The sequence below is a fragment of the Anarhichas minor genome, unplaced genomic scaffold, assembly GCF_050575085.1.
Source record: "Anarhichas minor isolate MPS153535 unplaced genomic scaffold, ASM5057508v1 ptg000033l, whole genome shotgun sequence".
Taxonomy (NCBI): Eukaryota; Metazoa; Chordata; class Actinopteri; order Perciformes; family Anarhichadidae; genus Anarhichas; species Anarhichas minor.
The window spans coordinates 4932252-4957602 of NW_027466479.1; the positions used below are offsets into that span (position 1 = coordinate 4932252).

Below are 25351 nucleotides of genomic sequence, written 5' to 3' on the forward strand. Positions count from 1 at the left end.
ATTTTATTTCGGTCATAGACGCGGCCGGAAGCTGGATTACCAACTGAGTAAAGCATGCCAACTGCCCTGCAGCAAAAAGCCTCAGGTCCACTGTGACAGTAGTTTTGGTAATTTGAAGTACCATTTCAGCTAAGGCAGGTCCTGTTTCCTTTGATATTGTTGAAAGTGTTTTGTGGAGAAAATGTAGTTTTAAGAGCTTTATTATTTTTAACTTATACTGTGTTTACATGAGGCTGCACAGTGGTGTAGTGGCTAACACTGTCACCTCACAGCAAAAGGGGTCCTTCTGTGTAGTTTGCATGTTCCCTCCAGGGTCCATAGACATGGAATAGGTTAACTGACGACTCAAAATTGCCCGTAGGTGTGAATGTGAGTGTGAATATCTGTCTCTATATGTCAGCCCTGGGATAGTCTGGCAACCTGTCAGGTGAACCCTGCCTTCGCCCAATGTCAGCTGAGATCGCTATTTAATCAAACAACAAAGGGATCTGCATCTGCCAATATGGATCATCAATGATTGGCAATCGCTGTTGGCTGCAAAAAAAATGTGATCAGCGATCTCTAAAAGTTATATTTGCTCCATTTTTTCTTCTGTGGCTGATCCGATTCGTGATCCAATCCGGGACTCTGATCCGTGATCCGATCCAAACCGTGAGTTTTATGATCTGTTGCACCACTACTTTACATGGTCAATATTCCTAAATAAAGTTGTTTAATCAAATGACCACAAACTAACACAAATGTGGTACTCCTTAAGCGTAGGCCATGAAAAGAAAACAATTTCTTTGCCAATTTTAGGCCAGTTTTAACTTTATTTATCTACATATTTACACAAAACATCATAATAGTTTAAGTGGATAAGCAATGTTTTCAGTATTATTTTGAATTAAATTGAATAGCAGCAGATACAGAAATGCTTATTGTAATGTGTGGGCACACCAATAGAATACTGAAATGTCCAATGTTAAACTGTTTAGTGTTGCGTAGTTATTTTTTTATAGAATATACTTATTTATTGCATGATTTTAGTGCAGTGTAAATGTTTTAAAACTTAATTTATTTTAGTTTGGCGCGTGACTTATATTGTTCTGTGTCTGGCCCATATCAAAAAAAGTTTGGCCACCGCTGCTGTGCGTATTATTAGATACACATTGCACAGAGGATAATAGGTGGGAGGTCAGTCGAGGCCCAACAACATTTTTTGAACTAATCCAGTCATGTTTATGCTTTAAGATACAGTTGAAATAGCTTGTGTATTTTACTATTTGCCCTTCAGATCAGTGATTCAACTTAACAAAGGCCTTTCACATGAATCAGTAATTCTCCTCATGTTTTTCTGTCTTGCATTAATATTTCAGAAAAAAAGTATTTGGTTCCCTGTTTCCAAAACGTATTTATTGCCTAAAAACTGATATAAGGAGTATACACGTGATCAATATATTTGGTACGTTTATCAAATGAACACAGCACTAGTCTGATCGGGTTAGAACATGTAACGTTAACTGCCTCGTTGGTTTCATCCGCGGAGTGAAAAACCAGGGAACCCTGAGTGCTGCGGCAGCCCTGGGCACAGCCGCGGAGGGAGACAGCATCCGAAGGAGAAGCCTGCTGTGCGGGTCTACTTTCCACTGGCATCATTTGCGCCTTACGGGAGAGAAGGCTGGTGAAGTGCCACCAACGGCTGCATATGCATTTTTAACATTTTATGCCGGAGAGATAAAACCTTTTGATTTTCATCCGAACGGCGTGCGGCTTTGCCTAAAGTTTGCCTTTGTCAAGTTACCATATTCCCGTTCCTCTTCAAAACGTTCGTATTGAGAGTGTTATGTTATGTTAGTTGTTAATTTATTTGTGTCAGTAGAGCAATAGCTGTCAACTGATGGGTGACATTTTTATTTCTTCTCACCAGACGACTGTTTCCCGTCTACCCGCCTTAAAGCTACTCTGGTTGAACCAACCCTAAAAGAGACTCATCTTCTGAGGAGAACCGACTGACTGCGCCGAAATGGGGGTAAGAGCTAACTCTTGTGATTTTAGCTAATATGTTGTTAATAAACAAAAAAGTATCTTCTGGTAAAGTTCGCTGTACAGGGTTGAGGAAAGGGTTAAAGTGCAGACGTGGTGTTAGAATGACACTGAACACGGTGGGATATGTATTATATGTTTAAGCTAACTATCACTACGTGGCTGACAGACCGATACTTTATGCCACAGCGGGGTTTGAGTGAACGGCTCTGTGTCATGACATTAACGTGTCGGGTGCTGCCATACGTGTATAAATCAATGCGTTACAATATACGACGACGACTGACATTATCGGGTAATAACGGTGATGTTAGTTGCCTGAACGCGACCGTCTTTTTTCTAAGGAATGTGCGCCACATTCGTGAGTCAGTTACCCCGCAACCAGAGTCCAGTCGGTGCGACAGAACCGGCGCAGGGTGGATACGCGTTAACGGTCCTCAGTCTCAGTCGTCTCTTCTCAACCAAATAACAAATATGTCGCTGTTGTTTTTTTTTACCGCCCCTGCTTAACGTCACATTAAAGGCGATTAATCAAACAATTCCCCAAATCCCATGATGTCCTGCGGTGGTCTGTAACGTTTCTTCAGGCAGAGAGAGAGAGAGAGAGAGACGCTTTCTGGCGATTTTTGGCGCTCAAACAAATCTGACAACGGGCGCAGAATGCTGACCAACGTCATGTCATATTAACTAAAAAACAAAGGGATTAATAGTGTTCTAATAAGCAGTAGCGGGGAGATGTGCTGCTTCATTCACAGGTTAAAAAAAAAAAAAAAAAGAACGAAATTACACCGACCGCCCCCCCACAGGAGCTTGACCCGCTGTAGACGACTGAGGGAATTCACAGCTCCCAAAACACGATTAGTCAGACTGCGTTATGACACGGGCGTGTCCGGCCAGAAATCAAAATAGTTTGGTGAATAATGTGCGAGTGAAAACGAGGGACGTCTGACCCGCTGATGGCGAAAACCGCAGCCCCGACTGCGGAATATCATGTCATTCCTCCCAAAGTCTGACTGCAGAGACTCTTGATCATCAGACGCACGTGTATTGTCAGTTAATCCTAACAAAAGGAGGGGTGGTGGAAAGTCGTGGATTTGTAATAGGACTGTTTTTTGGAAATAATGAAGTGGAAGCGGGTGGGGACTGGGAATGAAACCCCTCTTCTTCTTTTTCTCAACCAACCATTTGGTGCATTTTCATTAAAAACATTACATAATGCGAGGGTGCACCATGTCGCTGTCACTGATGCTTAGTGAGGATGTGGAGGCAGCCTATGTCTGGGTACCAAATGGGCACAGACAAGTGCATCAAAATGGTTCCTCAGCGTTGGTCAAAACCTCACCCGTCGCATCCTCCCTCCTCCTATAAATCGGGCGGATGAGTCCAAAAGGAAGGTGCTCTCCACCAGGGTTGGACACAGCCAACACCTCCACCGTCTCGTTTTCAGCCCCAGCAGCCCTCACACAAGCACTGATCTGTCAGGTCATGAAGGGCAGAAAATTGTTGCATCCCCGTAGTGTTATTATAAGGCGGCATCCAGTGTTTATAGTCAGCCGTGACGTAGTACTTTTATTGCTCTATGAAATTTCATAATCTCCCACCGCATGCTATATTATGACTTAAAGTATTTGCATTATAGTGTTATTGTGTTTTAGTACGTGGAGCCTGATGTGAAGAAGCACTGTAGCACCGTTTCTTCTGTGTTCGTGGTGTCATGGTCCGTCCCTGCTAATGAAGTGTGATGGGCGGTGGTTTCTACTCTGCTCCACATCCGGGTTTGAGGGAATGGGACGAGGGCGCATTCGGGCCGAGGCGTGGAAATGGTGCCGCTCTGTCACGCTTTGTGATGCTGTCCACTAGAGCGCCGGAGGGGGAGAACCACACATGACTCTGACCACTGCGTCAGAGACAGGAGGAGGACTGTGTGTGTGTGTGTGTGTGTGTGTGTGTGTGTGTGTGTGTGTGTGTGTGTGTGTGTGTGTGTGTGTGTGTGTGTGTGTGTGTGTGTGTGTGTGTGTGTGTGTGTGGAAACTCCCATGTTCAGGCTGTGGATTGCCATCGGGAGGGGCAGAGTGAGAGAGGAGATTGGGGTGAAATGGGTTGACAAGGCAACTGGTGCCATTTAATCCGTGCCAATCGATTGAGAGGAGCTGTCGCTGCGGGGGCAAACGATCGAGGTGGGTGGGTGAGAGAACAGGTGGCAGAGATGAAGCGAAGGTCAGCCCCTGCAGGCCTCGCGGGGAGGCCCTGTTCGGAGGAAAGATCCAGGGATTGGCACTGGATTTTGGAGGGATTGGAACTGGATCCCCCTCTCTCCACTTCAGTGAGAGAGAGAAAGTGATGCCTTTTGCGGTGAGTCACTTTGAGATGGGTGTATTCTGGGAAACATGGTGGAGTGGAGGAATGCCACAAAGACAAGCTGGGATGTCGCTCGTGCGCCGTGACGACAGGAAGGAAGCAGCGATGGTGGAGCTTGAGGAGCTAAATGGAGAGATATAAAAGAAAAACAAGAGATACGCAGGGATGCATGCATCTGCTGGTATCCCAGGATGAACTTCAGGAAGCTTCAGGAGGGGAGCCAATCACTGTGGACGGTGTGTGTGTGAGGCACGCGGCTCTCTAATGACTAAAGCAGCTCTCGTTTATGGTGTCTAATCCATCCATGTTGAAGCTGATGCTTCACACAGTGGTTCTCAATTTTAAGGGATCTCTTTATTGTAGTTTCAGTGTTTCAGTCCTGATAATAATTGTCTATACTGTAGCGTATTAAAATCAGTGCACAGAATCACACACCTGTGCAATATTCCTGTGGTAAATAAATGAGTACAACCTTTTTTTAGTGCATAATGCACATTTAATGTGCAGTTCCTAATAATGAGTCCTCTTTCGTAGCTGTTATACCACAGGGCGTACCCGTATGGAGCGGGTCGATTGTTTGGCTCCCTGTTCCGGACTTGCTGCAGGGACGCGAAGAAGAGTTTGGTAGTAACGCTAGTATATCCAGCAGCAAAAGTGAACTGCAGACAATATGTAGCTGCCTGTAAAGCCCCACTGAGGACGACATGATCAAATCCGGGGCCCTGAAGCCCCCCCCCCCCCCCCCCACCCTAACCCCTGACGCCACACATAGCGCTAGTTTATCCAAAGTTTATTAACATTGATCGTGTCCAAATTCGGCAAAGCACACCATGGGGCCCCCAGCAAAACACCCACCAAGTGTGAAGTAGATCAGATAACTGTTCTCGAGATAAGCGAAGAGCACACAGAAAGACAGAGTCCTTGTTTTATAAGACTTGAGAATCAGCTGAGAGTAGGGGTGTACGGTACACAAAATTGAGTGTAAAAATTGAGCTTCGAGTTTACCCCTAAATGAGATGTAACTTAACCTACATGTGTAACCATTGCAACAAATATTAAATCACATAAAGTGACTCACGGTGCGGATTAAAACAGCCAGACCCATTGTGATTTTCAGACAAAACAGTAAACCTCTGCATACTTCTCCTACTGCCCACTGACTTTACAAATTGTAAAACGGCTCGTGGCTCCAGTCTGTTCACAACATTTTAGTTAAAAACAGAAACACTTGGACTTTATGTAACTGGTGCCCTGGGTGCTTCACTGCAGCTTTGCTACATAGACAATTCAAAGTGCATTACATGAGGATGCAATAAAATAGCATCTAAATTCATGCATGAAGGCACAGAGCAGGCGCATGCATTGTAATCTAAATGCATAGTTTGTTATCACGTATGTAATTGTAGTTACACCACATGTATGTTCTCCTGGTCATCAACTCTGTTGCATAATTGTTTCAGTCTGTCAATATTTCATCAATACTGACTCTGAACCTCTCTGTCCTTTTACTAGTTTCCATCTGTGTGTGTGTGTGTAAAATAGCGTGGATCCATACTACTGCAAACCACTGGTTCTGTTCGATGTGCATCGTGCGTTTCCTCAAATGCACACGTTACTTGCTGTTTGCGGGGTGACACAGGTGTCAAGGGTAACTAGTAGTTTTTCCGTGCTTCCTGCAACACCACCATGCATTGATGACATGGAGGATGAGAGAGTGACAGCACACTGAACAGTTGCACTGCACGAACATTGCAGCAGTTACATAACACACCTTCACATTAAAAAGTAACCACATGTGTGGAAATTCAAAAAAGGGCCTCAACATCAATGTGGGCAGAGCTGGTAGAGGTGGGGCTATTACACGTGTTTGCTCAGTTTCTGGTGGAATTACAATCACAGCACAAGCCTTTTCCTCTCTTCTCTGGAGACGTGAAATTACACCTTCAGCACATTACAACATTTGGTAAATCAGTGTTAATGACTGATTATCTGTTGATGGCAATGTGCTTTCCTACACTGTCACAAGAGTGTTTAACAGCGTGCAACATTAACTTGTTCAATTGCCTCATTTAGGGGCTAGCTAATCAGCTAGCTAGCTTGCTGCTAAGTTTAGCTGATTTCATGCTACAGCTACAGAACATAAAAAGCACCTCATGATCTGCTGGGCTTCGTCTACATTACTTTGACTTGAAGCCAAAACAAACTGCTTTTTAACGTACCTTTCATGATGCCAGTTACCCTTTTTAATTTGCTTTTGCTCATTTCTAGCGCTGATGCTAATTGACAGCATGTTGACGATTGTTAGGATTATGGTCAGTGTGCGAAATACCCGGTGGCAATCGGGGTCACATCTCACCCCGATTCCCCTGCTTTAATACAGACAAAAGCTGCCTCCAGATCAGCTGATAAAACAATGTAATTGTCATAGCCCGGTTTCAAATAGTAGAGTGCAGTCGCTATGCATATTTATAACAGTCAATACAACACAATACTTTTCCCAGAATTGCAAGACTAAGACCTAAATCCATCAACAACACTACTAAATTCACATGCACATTGGTTTTCAGCTGAAGAAAGTTAGTTTAGTTTTAGTTTAGTTACTCTTTCAGCACATCCTTTCCCTCCCCCCACAGTTGATTTCAGTTATTTAGATAGGCCCATCGGATTGGATGTTGCTAGGAAGCCTCACATCCCCCATCTATCAACCCACTGGAAGGAGATACTGTCAATCTGATTCCGTCAACTACTGCCATGTTCTGTCGCCCTCTCAGACGCACTGCTGGAGGCGACACACAGCTAAATGGGGGGGGGGGGAGTAATTTTTATTACTGGAAAACACATGCACTGAGTTTAAACACAGTGTCTTCATCACGAATGTGGCTCGGACTGCCTCGTCTTGATTAAACCTTAGTGCAGATGAGTAGATCTGAGTAGAAGTGAGCAAAGAAACAGATGGGCAGCCTGGAGGGAGGAGAAAGTAAACAGAGTGGGACGGTGAAGGGAGGGATAGATGATGATGGAACTGTGTGTTTAAGGGGGCTGTGTGTGTGTGTGTGTGCTTGTCAGTCCATCAGTATTTTCTAGGTCGGTCAGTCTACTGATCTGTGTGATAATCCGTTTCTTTGTGTGTCTGTGTGTGGTTACGATGATCCACTGTGGCGCCGCCAGAGCTATTAAACTCCCCTGGAGGCAACATACAAGATCTTCCATTCAAAAAATCTGAGCTGAAATTGTTGACACTTTGGTCACTGTTACTTTATTGAACCTAGTTGAAAAATAGGCTAAATACCACATGCTAAACATGACTATAAAGAGGGTTCAGTACCAGCTGTTGGATATTGCACCAAAGTCTTATAGTATGGTTATAATGTGGAGCTGCTGTTAGGGTTTACATTTGCTTTGTTGGTGAATAATCATATGTGCAGATGCCATCCATCTACCGCTTTCATGAAATGGCCGATAAACTAAATTCAAATAATGGAAAATAATTTGAAAATCTGAATCTTAGATATATGAGGTATAGATCTTAATAATTGATGCCCCTTTTTGACATTATGATTTGTTTTTAAGCTGCTTTCCCACAGTAACTGGTACGATCACCATAACGCTCATGTGGGGTTGGGTATTATTATGCTCAATTTTGAAACCCTTGTTATATTTATTCATCCTCAAACTGAGATGCACAGATCAAAATATCCCTGTTTGCTGTCTGAGATGTGACCAGTGATTTCAGCAGATTAAAAAGTGGTTTATCCAGCCTTCCTCAGACCTGTGGTGCTCTGCACAGAAGTGCAGCTGTTGTCAGGTTCTCCGCAGATCCCCAGCGAGTCACTGCTTGTTCATCCCTTCTCACCCTTTCAAATGCCGGTTGTCTGGACCTTTGTGCTGATTTTGTACCTTTGTGCTGCAAGAACTGGTTGCAAATTTCTTAAAATGGTTGTCCTTACTGTCAAGTCCTGCAGCAGGTACCTAGATGGAGAACAGGCAGTATGTCTTTGAGCAAAAGAAAATAATTGTCTTTTCCTTGTATTTACTCATCTTATATAAATATTAAGTGTGCATTGCCTGGTAATCATGTAACCTGAGTTCTTCCTAATCTTGCTCCGTATTTACGACTTCACTCTCCTCCACATCTACCCAAGTCACGTTCCCTAGTGAGGCAGCTGGAGGCCTTTTTGATGTGCAATCATAATTCTGAAGACAGTCTGCTCTGACAGGCTGTCGGTGGAGACGGTTGTGCTTCAAAGTTGTTTTAATAGTCAAATTGTGCTTTGTGGTGCTTTAGTTTTGCCTCCACCTCATGATGTGTTAGTTAACAGTGTGACAGTGATCACTGAGGTGTTATTATAGTACACTTTTTTTTACCTGCTTTTCATTGCAGCAGCTGGCGTTATTGGATTAACAATCAGCAGTTTATACAGTAGCAGCAGGTGGCCCTGAGTCATCTAGTTAAATTTCGACACTGAATGAACTTTTTTCTCATGCTTTGTCACACTGTCTTTGTGGTACTAGAACACAATGATCTGACAAGAGTAATATTCTAATAATAACACGGCATTTATGAAATTAGGACACATGAGAGAGACTATCTGACTGCTCAAACTAATTCATCTTTCATTGTACCTCACTGCCCTCATGTTCATTTAAAACAGTCAAATCTATTCAGTGCAATTTATGCCAAAGAAATGCATAAGATGTTTCACCGTTGTAATTGAAGTGAACAAGTAAGGATGAACGAGAGACTGGGATTGAAAAGACAGGGGAGAGACAGAGAGAGAGAGACCGACGGAGAGACAGAGAGAGTGGGATTGAGGGGGATTATAATTGTTCAGTGGGTTAATCTGTCAGTGTAGTAAACAGCTGTAATCTGATGACCTGCTGGACTTGACCGCCCGGGAAACCTCCTGCACCTCGTAACAGATGGCCAAACACGTCACACACTCACACACACAGACTTACACAGGAACAGACAAACACCAGCGTGGAAAAACGCTCACGTTTGCAGTCAAAGCACAAAGTCAACATGTGTACGACTGCACATATGGAATAAAAGTATTGCTCACTAAAAAGCGGGCATATGCGTAGGAAGAAATTGTACACACGTACTGTACACTGTACACAGTACAGCACCGAATTCACACAAATACACACTGCAACAGAAATACCAATATGGATTCAGTGGTGGCATATGGTGGACAAGCAAACACTGCTGTCTCAACACTGTTGCTTAGCAGTGGGCAACATTTAGGGGACAAAAAAAAACATGGCAGCTTTACACACACAGCCAACAAGCTGTACAGCAGTGTTTCCCATTAATTACGTAGACTCTGGCGGCCCGCCATATTCTATCTCTCTCTGCCATACTTTCATAATGAACCGAAGATATTTCGGGTGGGCTGGCTGGCTCCGTGCGCGTCTCCTCCACAGCGGTGCGCAGCGACCGGCTCAAGCCACTTTATTGGTGCAGCTGGTGGAGGGCTAATTTTAATACTTTATAAACTAAATAATTAGGCTATATACTTCTTTTGAATAAATCATAGTTTATTGTTAGTTGATTTATATTTTGTATTAAGAATCTGAATCTGCCATGTAGCCTTACCGGTAACTAATATAGTCAAATAAAGGTTTTTAAGTTAAAAGTACAATGTTTTCTTCTGAGGTGTAGTGGACTTGAAGTATAAAGTTACATAAAATAGAAATACTCAAGTAAAGTAGGCTACAAGTACCTCACATTTGTCCTGAAGTACAGTACTTGTGTAAATGTACTTAGTTCCATTCCTCCACTGCTAAAACAGTAGCACCAAGTTGTTTACAGGAGCACAGAGTTCTTCATTGATCTAGCCTCTTCATTCCGCTCTCAAAGTGCACCAGACCGATGCATTGAACTTTTAAATGCACAACATTTTCTTCCATTGTCCCCAGACCCCCCTCGAAGGTCAGAGGTCTACCCACCAAAGTGTCACCAAATCCTTCACCAAAAAGACAACATACAGAGTATGCTTTAGTATATTCTTTCCTCCTGGGACTGAGGTGTACTATGTATGTTTAATTCTCACTTAATCACACTGCTATGTAGCACTATATAGCCTACGTTTAAAGTGATACCGATACCAATAGAGTATTTTATTTTTACTTTTCCTTTTCTTATTCAATACCCATCATGTGAAGCGTAGCACCCATCCTCCGGCTCCCCCTCAGGTTAACACTGTTAGCTCTGTCAGCACTGATGCCGCTGTTAGCAAGGTTAGCTCCTAGCCGCCGCCCGCCGACTTAGCCATGTTGAGAGCCGTGTGCAGGCAGTACCGGCTGTTGTGTCTGCTGCGGTGAACGCTTGCAGGGATTGGCTGTGAGAAAACCAATTTTCTAGATCTGGGTACATAAAGGTTCTGCTGGTGTTATCTGGAGAAGTACTACTGCTACTTAGTGACAGTACACATGTTAAGGCACTTTTCTCCAGAGTAAAAAACAATTTAGACAATCATAAAAGCTTAAAACGTTGTTATAAATGAGTCTGAGGTCATTCTGAAATGTTAACAGCTATCTAAGACAGATGTAGAAAAGCTCTGCAGTAAATGATTGTAGAGCTGGGCGAAATGGAGAAAATCAAATGTTATATTTTTGACAGAATGCCTCGATATTGTTATTGTAGGGTTGACCATTAATGCTTTCGCAAAATATATAAAAATAGATTTTTTTGATCAATAATTATCAGTAATGTGGATGTAATGACTAAGTGTGTAAAGGCAAAAATCAGAACAGCTAGAACAGTTAAATTACATTAGCCTTTAAAACCAGGAAACATTTATGCCACATTGTGATATTACAATATCCAAAATCTAAGACAATTTCTAGTCTCATATCACAATATCGATATATTGCTGCTATGTTGCCCAGCCATACATGATTGCCTTTAAATTAAGGATTAATTAAAAAACAAACAAAACAGATATGAATTTGATATGGATACATAATACGTTGCAGTACATACGTAATGCATTCATAAGAGAAATGCACACTCACATGTACATGGTTAACTTCATGCTTACACTTAAATCATTGAAAAACAAATATGTGAACAGTCTCAAGCAAAACAACAGTGCACCTAGAGAGCTGCACAGAGGTAAGAGGATGTAAAACAGATGCACACATCTGATTGGTTGGCTGTCAACAGGTCAACACCCGGCTAGCTTTTCCTCCAGGAAAAAAAGCAGATGTCGAATAGCATAAAACAGCCATCAAATCAGTGCCAAACCTCTCAGCGCACACTAATCCACAGAAGAGCTTTCCCAAAATAAGTCTGCCCTCCCCACTCATCACACAGGGTTACACACACTATGAATCCCAGTACGTCACACATTTGTTGTAGGGAATGGATGATAGAGAACATCTGCCTGTCAGGTCAAAATACATCAGTACACCTGCACACCATGAAAAGACCTCACGGAAACTTATCAGCTGAGTTTAGGCTCAAAGTCCAATTTAAATGAACATCATGAGGTTAAGCGGGCTGGTTCAATTCTCAAAATGCATAATTCGATTTTTTCATTTAATTGCCCAGACTTCACATTGTTTTGATCCTTAATCCAATTAGTATATAATTAATTGCCTCAGTGTGTCTTTGTGTCTAAAAGTATCCTTCTGCAGCCATCAGTGGTTTAGCTGCTGAACCATGATCAACACCATCTCCTACTGGGACACTATTGATTCCCTGCATCTTGCTGTTCTTTTTGTCTCACAGATTTTTTGTTTTCTGTCTGAAGAAAATAAAAAATAAGCAGCCATATTTTGAAACAATTGCTTTTTGGCATCGCATGAGCTTGGTTTGAATAATGCTGAAAAATGCTCACTTCCCTGCATGTTCCTAAACGTCTGCATTCATTGTATTTTTTGTTTGACTATTTTATCAAAACAATTACACATATTTAGTGTTTTCCCAGAATATTACTCTCTCAGGTTGAACCACCCTGACATTAAGACCAGCTAATTGGCCTCAGAGTGCCATCTAGTCGTCAGAGGAGGTTAGATTAAATAAAGGTGATTTACAAAGGTTTATATATGTGCTCTTGAATTCACATTAATATAAAACAGAGTAATTCAAACAAAGCATAATATCATTGACCAGTAACGTTTGAATATCACCACACCAATCCTGACACATTCTCAGGTAGAGACAAATGTGTTTTGCCTCCGTTAGCTAGCTAACGTTCCTTCAGATGCACTGATGTGGGAGACAACGCTGCGCCAGTAACAGCTCCGAACATAACACTTACTTACAGCCCAGTGTATTTATTCTCCTGTTTGGGGCATCTTTTCTTTTTCTCATTCATTTGTGAAGGTGGTCCTCAACAATCAGAATTGGTCCTTGTTACAAAAGGTTGAGAACCCCCGATTCAGACGACCTTCCATCACTGAAACTCAAAATAATAGAATTCTATTTAACGAAAACTAAGCTGCAGACTTCCGTTAGTCAGCAAGCAGATGTTCACAGACACGTACTATTTGCACGAACACAAACGCACTTTCAAGCATAGCTGGAAAGGGCTCAAACACACACCTCCACACACAGTAATGTAGGTCACTGGCGATTGTGAAAATCCCATGATACATGTCACTGACAGATTTATTCCGGCTCCTTTTTCTTTTTCCCCTCATCTCAGTCGGTCTCCTGACTGCTGTGTCCTCCTCCTCTCAGACACAGCTGCAGTCTCAGCGGCTGCAGCCTAAATAGCGGCGGTGTCGATTAGGGTTGGGCCGATGGACAATACCACAATACCACTGAGAATCCAAAGATTGGGTAGAATTGTAGTTTTAGTGGCGCTCTTGAGACATGTCTGTGCTCTGATGATGCCAGATCTAAGCAGGAAGTGTCAAGTTCCCCTTCTCACACCAGGGGATTACGTCTAAATTTGGGTTTCACTGGGTCTCAATGTGGAAGAAAAAGAGCGTCAGTCAGTGTTTTAGGTGTTCATGATACATCAACGGTTATTTCAAATACAAGTAGGACAATCAAAGTTTCCTTTGGCTGTTTTTTGCTCCGACTTTGGATTGTGTTGGTGTACAGTAGTGTGAAGTAATTGTTGAAAAATGTCTTCCTGTGAAGCAGTGAGAATAAGGAAAAGTGTCAGCGGTTTAAAAAAAGGAAAACAGGACCAAACTTGATGCTGTCTTTGTGTGTTTCAGTATGGACGGTCGGACAGCTACCGCGTGGCCACCACGCAGGACAAGGACGAGAAGGAGTCGCCCAAGAAGAAGGGAGGCAAGGATCTGGATGACCTCAAGAAGGAAGTTCCCATCGTGAGTGCACCGCTTCCTGCGACCTCGTTGCAATTTGCCACATGTTTCTTTTGGTTGCCTCTTATTCACCTGCTTTGAATACCAGATTTGGTGGCACACAACAACCTGGAAGTCTCATTTAAAATCAATTACAGAAAGACATTCATAGACAGTGCATCCTGGCCTCAGTCCAGCATTCAAAGCGCTGCGATTCCAACTCTAATCTAATCTGAAAAGGAGATAACAGACTCTGTAGCAGCTGCTGTAGTTTGAGCTAATATGCCAGAGCAATTTAATCGTATTGTGGAAGGATTTGCTCCGATACGGGGCAGGAAGTCAAACCCTCAGGATAGCCCCTGTTAAAGAACTGAATGAGATGGGGCACTTACACGTATTGATTTCCAAAGTATTATTTATCGATCAAACCTTTTTCGTCAAATACAAACAAATGATTGTGTAAAACTTAACTGTCTCAATCAAGAGGACACAGAACAATATGGAGAGTTCTAAACTAAATCTAAAACATTTGAATTAATTTCTTGCTTTGCAGTTTAGCAAATTATATTTCTCACATGAAACCAACATTTTTGCCGTAACATTTTGACATCACTTCATAGTATCATTAGATCGCAGTCTAATTTTAAACTGATGATTAACGAGAGGTTGTTTAAGTTTGCTTTGTTTTTGAATTTCTTTGTAGACGGAACACAAAATGTCTGTTGAGGAGGTTTGCCGGAAATACACCACTGATATCGTCCAGGTAGGTCGTTCAGAAATGACACCTTCAGACCGGCAGGTCACCTTTACATGGTTGTTTGATTCAACAATGATTCAATCAAGTATCTCCTATTCACAACACTTTCTTTCTTCCCTCCTCTTTTCTGCCCTCTCCTCTTTCCTCTGTCCACCCTCTGTTCCTTTCCTGCGTCCTCTCTATAACTCCAACCTCTCTGCTGCCCTCTTGCCTCCGCTCATCCATCCATCTCCTTTAATCCACCTTCCATCTTTTCCTCTCCGCTTCCTCTGCCCCTCTCAGGGTTTGACCAATGCCAAGGCAGCAGAGTACCTGATCAGGGATGGCCTCAACGCCCTGACTCCGCCCCCCACCACCCCAGAGTGGGTCAAGTTCTGTCGCCAGCTGTTCGGTGGCTTCTCCATCCTGCTGTGGATCGGCGCCATCCTCTGCTTCCTGGCCTACGCCATCCAGGCTGCCACGGAGGATGAGCCCGCCGGGGATAACGTAAGTGGAGAGTTGAAGGGGTGGAGGCCTGGGGCGATATGATGACATCACCGTTCAACACCATATTGGTTGGCCTCGCTAATGGTCCTCACGTGTCCACGATAACAGAACGATAATCCATTATGCTACTCCTGCACTTTATTCAGTTTCTCTTTCTCTATTTACTTTCTCCGTGCTTCACCACATTGTTGTAGCATATCAAAAGTAGCAACATGCTAGCATATGTGTAAGTCTGTGTTATTATGGTGCTTTTAGATTTCTCCTAGATCGCCCTGTTAAAAGTTTTTGACCGCAGTGAAAATATAGTTTTTAAAAGGTTAAATGCCAAATATGGATTGAAGTTTGGAAATTATTACGTCTATCTTTTTTAGATTTTGACTATGACCCTATGTGTGTGTGTTTGAGAGTGGTGAGACCGTACGAGGGCCGTTACTACAGTGGAGTGGTCTGATTTATTCATCTCAGCTCACTGCCTCTACATCGTGGCCACTTAAGCGAATTCCAACAAATGCGTCTCCATCCATAGGTATCTATATCTATGGGCGTCTCTATCTTCAGCTTTTTTTGGACAATAATTTCGTATATCGTTGTTATCAGTAGGGCATTCCCAATATCACCCAACCCTCGACTGTAGAATTCTCAGCAGTCCCACCACTACTTGTACAGTACCTGTAAGAAGCCAGATATCAAAAACCACCAGATGGGGGGGGTACACACGCAGAGAACTGTGTGTGTGCGTGTGTGCGTGTGTGCGTGTGTGTGTGTGTGTGTGTGCGTGTGCGTGTGTGTGCGTGTGTGTGTGTGTGTGCGCTCCCCGTCCTCCAGCACATCACTCAAAAAGTGATATGCTGAGTCACCACTCCTCAGGGACTGAGCTTTGTCAGTGACAAAGGTTGTGTCAGCCGTTAGTCTGAATCATGCCGGCCCAAAACCCGTCGTTAGGGTGACAGACACCATCCTGTTCACATCCACTTTTGAACCCGCTGCAGGGAGCGCGTGACTCCCGGCGATTGTAATGGCAGGCTAAGAGGAGGGCGTTCATGGGTCAGCACCGTTCCATGTCGGGGTCACTATGCAGAGTAGAGCCGAAGGGACTGAGGCTAAGCGGCACTGACACACACAGCATGACAGGACAACAACAACTGTGACGAGTCAGCATGAGTTACACACCCAGAATATAAACTCACACCGATTACTAGTAGCAGTTACGTCAGATGGTGCAGCACATGGATGGGAGGATTTAGACCTTCTGGGGAGATCCTTTAGACATGTGACAATAGAGCACAGTCTTTAAACCACTCACAGAGTAGACTGCAAAGAGATGGACAGCCTCCGTGTGAGTCCACACCACATGCTGCCGTCAGGTGAAAACATAAATAAAAGACTTATTGTTTTATATTCATGACAGAATGTGTCACTGATGGTTTCTCAACTTGGTCTCTCTGTGTGTGTCTCTCCACTCGTCTATTTCTTCTCCCGTGACACATTTTTTGATACAGGTGAAGTTAAACATGAGGTCTCATCTTTGTTTCCCTGCCTCTCTTTACAGTTGTATCTGGGTATCGTGTTGTCAGCCGTGGTCATCATCACCGGCTGCTTCTCCTACTTCCAGGAAGCTAAGAGCTCCAAGATCATGGAGTCCTTTAAGAACATGGTCCCTCAGGTACTGGACGCTCATTAGTTCAACCAGGATATTCTGATCCTTTTTTGTACTAATTGTTGCTAAAAGGGTTTTAACTAAAAAAAATGCAAGATGAAAATGTGCAGGGTTACGCATTTAGTTGGATTCCATAATACATTTTTGGCAAGGGATCAAAAAACAACAACTTTTGTGGTAATGCTGACAAGATTCTCACAGCCATTGATTTAGAAATTAAAATGATAAATAAATGAGTTCATTGTAATATGTTGAGTCTATCAACTCATAAAGGGGAATTTAATGCTGTAAATTATTTCATCATATTTAGAAGATGGCAACAAAAGATTTCTTCAGAATGAAAAGTGAATCAATGCTTGTAAATGAAAACAGGTACTTTTATTAGATATTAAAGAGGTATTCCACACTTAAACATGGTTTTTTTGCTGTTAACTGAATGGTATAACTACTGTGAAGAAGCACATCAATGCTGGTGTGACATTTCTTAATAGATTTATTAAAATGGGCCTATCATGGTTTGGAAATGGCTCAACACTCTTATACTGTTTGAAAGCAGGCCTTAACCTTGAAAGGCCGATACGCTGAGATAGAGTCGACCGGTTGGGACTTCTCTACGTCATGAAGCGCTACGTTACCAGAGACATTTCACAAAGGAGACGGAACTGAGAGTCAGTCACAATCTGTGTCTGCCCCGCGCCTTTAGGAGACTAGCGCTAGGTCCTGAGTATATTAACTGCAATGGGAGAACACAGATTAGGACAGATTATTTTGCTCCATAGTCAGCAAAGTAAAAGAAATTACACATATCTTCTGAAAATCAGACACTGACACTTCTTCAGACTGACAAATCCAGAGAAAATGAACTTTGTTGCAGACCTTTCTCTGTCTCAGCAACACTCTCGCAACATCTGGCAACTGGTGTTGGCCAGCGCCCTAGCTAATGAATTTTAGTAATGCTAAATGTGGCTGTGTAAATATCTACTCTTAGCAAAAGAAAATATAAATACATTATGCAAATATAACTTAATCTGCTTTCATCCGTCCACACGACGCTCACGTGGGTGGGTGGGGGGAGGCTCAGTGGTCGATAACTGTCAGTCAACCGGGGATGAACGATGGCCTAAGTACTCTACAGTATGAGGCTGCTAATTAATTCACACAGTAATTCCTGGAGGTACTAAACCTGAGTAATGAAAAAGAATGATGGAAACAAATCAGGTCATAATGAGTATATTACATTGGGTTCCTAAGTAACGCAGGTGTTTATTAGGTGGACAACTATAGTTTATGAAGCTGCAGGCCACACTATCATGCTGTCACAGCTAGCACACTAAGTCCCCAATCTGTGATGTATCTTTCAATTGCTTTAGTTTCTTGGTTGTTTCATCTTTTCTCTAAATAACGGTTTGTGTTATTTTTTGGCTTTACTGTTTTGATCTCTCTCTCTTTCTCTTTCTTCCTCTCTCTTTCTCTTTCTTCCTCTCTCTCTCTCTCTCTCTCTCTCTCTCCCTCTCTTTCTCTGTTCCCAGCAAGCCCTGGTGATCCGTGAGGGAGAGAAGATGCAGATCAATGCTGAGCAAGTGGTGGCTGGAGACCTGGTGGAGGTGAAAGGAGGAGACAGGATCCCCGCTGACCTCCGCATCATCTCCTCCCACGGCTGCAAGGTGGGTTCCAGGCACAGATACACTCCTGCAGTCACGGAAAAGGCAAGGAGGACTTACTGTCGTTATGCAACACAGGGTTGCTCAAAGAGATACAGTTCTAGCCTATTCGCTACACAAGAAAAACTTGACAAAACAGAAACATATTTTTTTTTGCATCCTGGCTATGAGTGTGCGACTTGTTTCCTTTACACTTGGTGGTCAGCACCTCTCCAACACAGGTGTGCGTTCCCCCTCTCTCTCATTCGGCTTGATCAGCAAGCAGCATTGATGTAAACGGAGTCCCGCCCTCTCTCTCCTGTCGTACACTCGCTAAGTGCAGCTTGATCCGGATGCCAGGATGAAGCTAGCTAACACATTCAGCTCACTAGCTTTCAGTGGCAGTAAAGATGTGTTTGCACCATCAAAGTGTAAGTAAAAGTGGTTAATGCGAGTGTGATCAGCAGTGAGTCTTCGTCCACCATTTATGGAATCAACCTGATGTGTCGGGCGATCAATTATTAACTAAAACAAGCACAGCCGCCTCACAATGTGATAATAAGACATCATTTTGAATTAGTGGCGTAACAGACCTTTGTTGATCCGTATGGATGCTCTCGGATTAATTACACAGATTAACCTTCATAGTGTGAAATAAAGTTTTACTGACAATCGTTATCGGCGATATTCAGTAACATATCAGGAGATCGGTATTAATGCTTTCTATTTACCGATGCTTGATAATGTTACATTATTAACAACTATTCTTGTTTTGAAATTGGGAGGAGGAAGTTTGTAACGTTGGCAGCGTCGGTTAAATTATGATGCGTTCAGGCTCTGTTCAGTGAAAATGAGTATTGCCGAAGGTACATTTTTACTTTATCATGATTCTGATGCAATCTTGTAAAATGTAGTTTTGGTAAGAAACTTGAATAAATCCAGATGTTTGAAGGAGACGTTTTCACAGCAACATAAATATATATTAGAGCTCTAAGCAGATTATAATACATCATTATAACTACTAATGACAAGATTTGTTTTATTCTTTGAAAATACATTATTTTGTATCCTAATCACTTGAATATTGTGTTTTTTAAGTAATCAAAGAATTGTTGATGGTTTACACTGATGTTGAAAGGATGGTGGTGAAAAGAAATAGTCTGGAGCCTTGTAGACCAGCTGCTATAACAAAACAAAACGATCCGTATCTGCCAATATGGATCATCAGTTATTGGTATCTGTGGCCTAAAACCGTCATCAGGGATCTCGCAAAGTTATTTTTGCTCCCTTTGTTCTTTTGTGCTGATTCGATCCGTGACTCAAATCTGTGACAGGATCTGCAGCGTCACTTCACCCCTATTCTAAATTCATTATACTAGAACCACTTTGCAAACATTAACCTGATTGCTTTTAAAGTCCTGATTTCCCCCAAATGGTGCAGGTGCAAGCTGAGGATAAACATAGATCTGCATGTTAAATTCACACCACTTTTCCTCATATGAACCTCAAATCAGTCTCAGAATGTCATCTGGGAATGAACTTTTGATGAAAACAGCCTCTGCACAGCTCCACACAGCCATTAGAGGCACAGCAAGCATGAACCAAGAAATCTGGAATGAAGAAAGGAATCCCCACTCCCTCATCTTCCTCTTTGTCCCTCTCTCTTGCACACTTAACCAGGTGGACAACTCATCCCTGACCGGTGAATCAGAGCCCCAGACCAGGTCACCTGACTGTACCCATGACAACCCACTGGAAACCCGCAACATTGCCTTCTTCTCCACCAACTGTGTCGAGGGTAAGGTCGCCATCACCCGTATCCGAAACCTAAATCATCATTATTACCTTCATATGCATCACATGTACTGTACAAAGCATTTACTGTGAGGGTTAGAAAACCTTTCTGTGTGTGTGTGTGTGTGTGTGTGTGTGTGTGTGTGTGTGTGTGTGTGTGTGTGTGTGTGTGTGTGTGTGTGTGTGTGTGTGTGTGTGTGTGTGTGTGTGTGTGTGTGTGTGTGTGTGTGTGTGTGTGTGTGTGTGTGTGTGTGTGTGTGTGTGTGTGTGTGTGTGTGTGTGTGTGTGTGTGTGTGTGTGTGTGTGTGTGTGTGCGTGCGTGCGTGCGTGCGTGCGTGCGTGCGTGCGTGCGTGCGTGCGTGCGTGCGTGCGTGCGTGCGTGCGTGCGTGCGTGCGTGCGTGCGTGCGTGCGTGCGTGCGTGCGTGCGTGCGTGCGTGTTTGTATTGTTCCGGTTCAGTGCTCAGATAGCCCTGCAAACAAAGACGCTGCACATTAGCTCTCGCTGTAGGCCCTGGTCAAAGTGTTTGGTGGCCTCACCGGTCATCGGGGGAGCCCACTGACTGGAAACGTGACCCCACTGTGCCTGTTCCATCCCAGCATGTCACCGGGAAGACCCTCACAGTGGTAGAACAGGAAAACCATGATGTGTGGGGCCCTCCTGTGGACACACTGTTACATTGCATTTAAAAACTGCTCCCTCTACTCTTATTGTTCAGGAACGGCGCGTGGCATTGTTGTGTGCACTGGCGATCGCACAGTGATGGGCCGCATCGCCACTCTCACCTCAAACCTGGAGACTGGCAAGGTACCATACTCACTGTTGTTCATTATTCCACAATGGTGACACAAATGAGGTTGCTTACTAGAAACAGGCTCTTTCATGTAGTCGTTCAGCTTCTCATTCACATACTCATTTTGAATGGAAAGACAGCAGCTAAGTGTTCTCAGCCTCATTATGTTTCATAAAGTGTAAAAACAAGCTATTTAGACAAATAACCCCAAGTTGCTTCGCAGCAGCTTACTGCTCCTAAAATGCTTAATTGCAAAAAATCTATAATAAATGTAGACAGTCAATCATCTTCTTTAAACAATCCAAACACCTTCTTCTTCTACTCCTCAGACTCCCATTGCCAAGGAGATCGAGCACTTCATCCAGATCATCACCGGCGTGGCCGTGTTCCTCGGCGTGTCCTTCTTCGTGCTGTCAATCGTCCTGGGTTACTCCTGGCTGGAGGCTGTCATCTTCCTCATTGGCATCATTGTTGCTAATGTGCCAGAGGGACTGCTGGCCACCGTCACTGTGAGTAGGCAGAGACATTACAAACGTGTGAGGGGTCTTCTGCAACCCACCAGACCCGCCTTCAAACCCAGTCCCCGTCTCGTTTACAATGCTTTGCGGGTGTGACTTTTTTGCCGCATCATCGCCATTCAAATCTATGCAACCAATAAGTTTATGATGACTTTTTTTTCATCAGAGCACAACAGAGGACGAAATTATTTATCGAGCCTCTTGATTTTGATGTCAAAGTGAACCGAATTGATACATTTAACTTGAACATTTGTGTATTTCTTTATATCACAATCTATATTACCAATATCATGCAGCCCGATTTCTAGTACGTGTGCATGTGTTTACAAGGTTGTTGTCCAGTTGTATCATTCCTTCATTTGGAGCAGTTTTTCCTTCCTGTCTTGTTTCTCTTCACAGTCCTTCTGCGTTTCGGTTCTTCCTCAGTTCCCAGTGTTTTTGTGCAGACTTGGGTATTTTTCATATATTTCATATATTGGATAAATCAGAGAAGCTACATAAAATCAGGGAAACCAGTAACAGCTTATAAAATGTTCTTTACATTGTTGTTGCCATGACATGTCTCTTTTTTTTTTATTAGTAAGCCTACTCCCCACCGTTGTAGCCCATTACATATGCCACGCTCTATTGTAGACTCTATCATTCGATTCCCCCCAAGCAGTTTGTGGTTTCACCCACGTCTGATTGTGTGTTTCAGGCCGATGTTGTCTCGTCTGCTGTTTGATCTCGTCTTTGCATCCCGTATCCCTGCTCTTGTGTTTATATCAGTGTGTTGATGTCGCTGTACGTCTCTCGTGTGCATCTCTGCGTGTATCTTATGTGCTTTTAACATTCTCTCTGTGTCAGTACCTGTTCCCGTGGTGACGGTGGTGTATTGTCCTGTGTTTGTATTTCTCTCTTTACATCTCTCCTTCTCCCAAAGCAGCCCCACATGTGTTTTGTGTGTTTGTGTTCTCTCCATCTTTCTCTCCGTATGTCTCTCTCTCTCTCTCTTCCAGGCCAGTCGTGGTGCTGCCTGCAATGACAACGGCTAGCTAATGTAATGATATTCGGCTAATGACCAGTCAGCTTCTTGAAATGAATTGGGCCTTCCTCTGCTTGGCTAGTTCTGTTTTGCCCGCGGGTCTTTTGCCGTACTTGGCATGATGGCATAACGCACCCGCCGCTCTGCTTCACCGCTTCACTCGTTCACGCCTCATTCTCTCTCTCCGCATCTCTTCTTTTTGGGCTGTTTTATATTATATTTTCGGAAAGGAGGTTAAGATTTTAGTGCATTTTGCTATAGAGGAGCATTGTTAAGAGCAGGGTGAACGTCTCCAGGTGTCGGGGCGGGGTTTCTTCCTGGGTGTGCTTTGTAGTTTCAGGTACAGTATGGCACTGAGTAAGTTGAATACCTGGAGATGTTCATCTGTCCTGTTAGTTTAACACACGGATACTAATAATGTTTTCTCTTTCTCTTTTGGTTTTGTTTGTTTCTACTCTCTCCTTTTCAACGACTCCTTTCCTTCCTGTCGTTCCTCCTCTCCTCACTGTCGCGTCCTCTCTCTGCCGTTCCCTCTTTGCTTCTCTCAGGTTTGTCTGACGCTGACAGCTAAACGAATGGCTCGCAAGAACTGCCTGGTGAAGAACTTGGAGGCCGTGGAAACTCTGGGCTCCACCTCCACCATCTGCTCCGACAAGACCGGCACCCTGACCCAGAACCGGATGACCGTGGCCCACATGTGGTTCGACAACCAGATCCACGAGGCCGACACCACCGAGGACCAGTCCGGTGAGATTTGCCCACCTTCTGTCCCTGCTTCCATGCAGCGTGCATTCAAACTTCCTGCATCATATTCAGAATATTTGTGACCTGAGTTCCTCTCTGGCAGCATCAGTTACTGGCCGGCATCCAACATGAACATTTGCCAAATGTATGTTTGGTAGAAACCTCAAAAGCTGATCTGTCTTGTTTTTATCAAGTCATCGTCTTCTTGTACAAATGGGAAAAAATGGAAATGTAATATATTTGAAGAAAGAAAGGATTCACTTCTCTGACTTATGGCATAAAGTATTCCAAAATAACGTTACATTATACTCTCGTCTCTCTGACCCTCATACGCGTCGGATTTGTGTCCGTTTGACAAACAAACGCACAATTACAGGCTAATTTAAAAACAACGGTAACGGGACAGCAGCACCATCCTTCTGCTTTCGCTCCTTTTTTGTGATGGATTCATGTAGCCGGGCGTTAGCTTTATCAAGCGTTAGCTTTAAATTAGCTTCATCAGGCTTCATTGCTCCGTCACAAAACAGAGAGAAAACAGATGGAAGGTGTTTCTCTCCGTTACGTTTGTTTGTAGATTAGAACCGGAGGACGTGCGTTTGCCTCTGCACTTTCTCTCCACTGTATCATCGGCCTCTGCCTCCGCTGTTTTTCAAAGGAGACATTGTTTCTTGTTATTCATCACAAGACAGGGTCGGAAATTGACATATTTTTTGGGGGGCAATTTTTGCCCCCACTGACTGAAATCCAGGGGCATTTTCAAAAAATTGGGGGCACTTTTTGAAACTTGTGAAATAACATTTAACCTTTGTTCAAAATAATAAATATACTTATTTAAACTTACAGTATATGAGCAATTGTCATCAAATGGCAATAATAAGACTATTAGGCAGTAGTCTACAGATTCAAAGTGTTTTCTTCGATTTTTTTTAACAAAAAACAGACAATCATATTCAATTTTATTCTTATTTCTTTGTGGTTACTTATTGTTATTACATTTTTTAAACAACTATTAACAATTATTAAGTCAACGATGCCTTGATTACATATACATCAGTCATTGTATGGAATTATTGAGAAAGAATATTTTTGTTGCGCCTCAAATATTGTGATATTACCCATTTTTGTTCTGAACTTATGCATTAGTCATTGTGTGGAATTTTTGAGAAAAACATTTTTATAGCACCTTAAAAATTTCAAAAATGTGCCATTTGAAGGTACAAATTCAGTTCAGAGTTTTTACTTCGTAAAATATCTTAATTGACTGTCAGTCAGGTATTATTCATTTCCAGCGACCCTCAAATCAAAGAATTTAACTTTATGCACAATTTAGGTGTATTTTCCCTTTAACTCACGAGATGCAGGTAGCATGTTTTATACTTAATGTGAATATAATTCATTTAATCTAATTTCCATTATGCAATGTGTATACTTTGTTGGCATCTTATTCTGAAAACCGGATGTTCGTCTGAAGAAACCGGATGTTGTCTCACGTTAATCTTTCCGTTAACTTTCCAAGTCCTTCGCTCGCTCTCGATCTGTGCCGTTTGAATGAGTTTACCGTGAATGTCAGCATATAGGTGCACTACAATTTAAGTGTCTGCTGAGTTGACCGCAGTCTCGCAGTCACAGGTCTGATTAAGAAGCGCTCCATTTATTTATTCGTTTAGAAAGTTCGGGGGCATTTTTTGCCCCTCTCCTAGTGATATCAGGGGCAAAATGATATTTCTTAGGGGCAGTTTTGCCCTTTGCCCTCGTGTATTTCCGACGCTGTCACAAGAGCTCCAAATGGCTTTGGCTTACTCCCCTCACCTTGACACGAACGTTGTTGCCAACTATTCTTACATTGGTTTTAATTGATTGCAGGCCTGCAGGGTACCTTCCTGCCCTGCTTGGGTGAATGTGATAGGCTGAGACAACTGTCAATAAAGGTTCCTATTTTTCCCTCCCCCATCATTCTCTAGGCTGCTCCTTCGACAAAAGCTCCTCAACATGGGTGTCTTTGGCCCGCATCGCTGCTCTGTGCAACCGCGCCGTGTTCAAGGCCGGCCAGGATGCTTTGCCCATCCTTAAGCGCGAGGTGGCCGGCGACGCCTCCGAGTCCGCCCTGCTGAAGTGTATCGAGCTGTCCTGTGGCGCCGTCAAAGCTATGAGAGAGAAGAACAAGAAGGTGGCCGAGATCCCCTTCAACTCCACCAACAAGTACCAGGTTCGTCACCTTTCATTTGTAGTAAATGGGCCAAAACATGCAAGAACACTACAAACTTCTTAAAAGGTTCTCATGCTGAC

At 43.2% G+C, this 25351-nt stretch overlaps 1 protein-coding gene across 1 annotated transcript in view; it reads left to right on the plus strand.

Annotated features, from left to right (window-relative positions):
* Positions 1-514: 514 nt before the first annotated feature.
* atp1a3a (ATPase Na+/K+ transporting subunit alpha 3a) overlaps positions 515-25351 on the plus strand; it is a 35248-nt gene continuing 10411 nt past the window's right edge. Inside the window, exons 1-12 of the mRNA XM_076106076.1 lie at positions 515-651; positions 1910-2011; positions 13564-13677; positions 14357-14416; positions 14693-14896; positions 16446-16559; positions 18083-18217; positions 19874-19991; positions 20705-20793; positions 21109-21288; positions 22870-23068; positions 25027-25271. Coding sequence (XP_075962191.1) covers positions 2006-2011; positions 13564-13677; positions 14357-14416; positions 14693-14896; positions 16446-16559; positions 18083-18217; positions 19874-19991; positions 20705-20793; positions 21109-21288; positions 22870-23068; positions 25027-25271 — 1464 coding nt within the window. The 5' untranslated portion in view covers positions 515-651; positions 1910-2005. The remainder of the gene's footprint in view (positions 652-1909; positions 2012-13563; positions 13678-14356; positions 14417-14692; positions 14897-16445; positions 16560-18082; positions 18218-19873; positions 19992-20704; positions 20794-21108; positions 21289-22869; positions 23069-25026; positions 25272-25351) is intronic.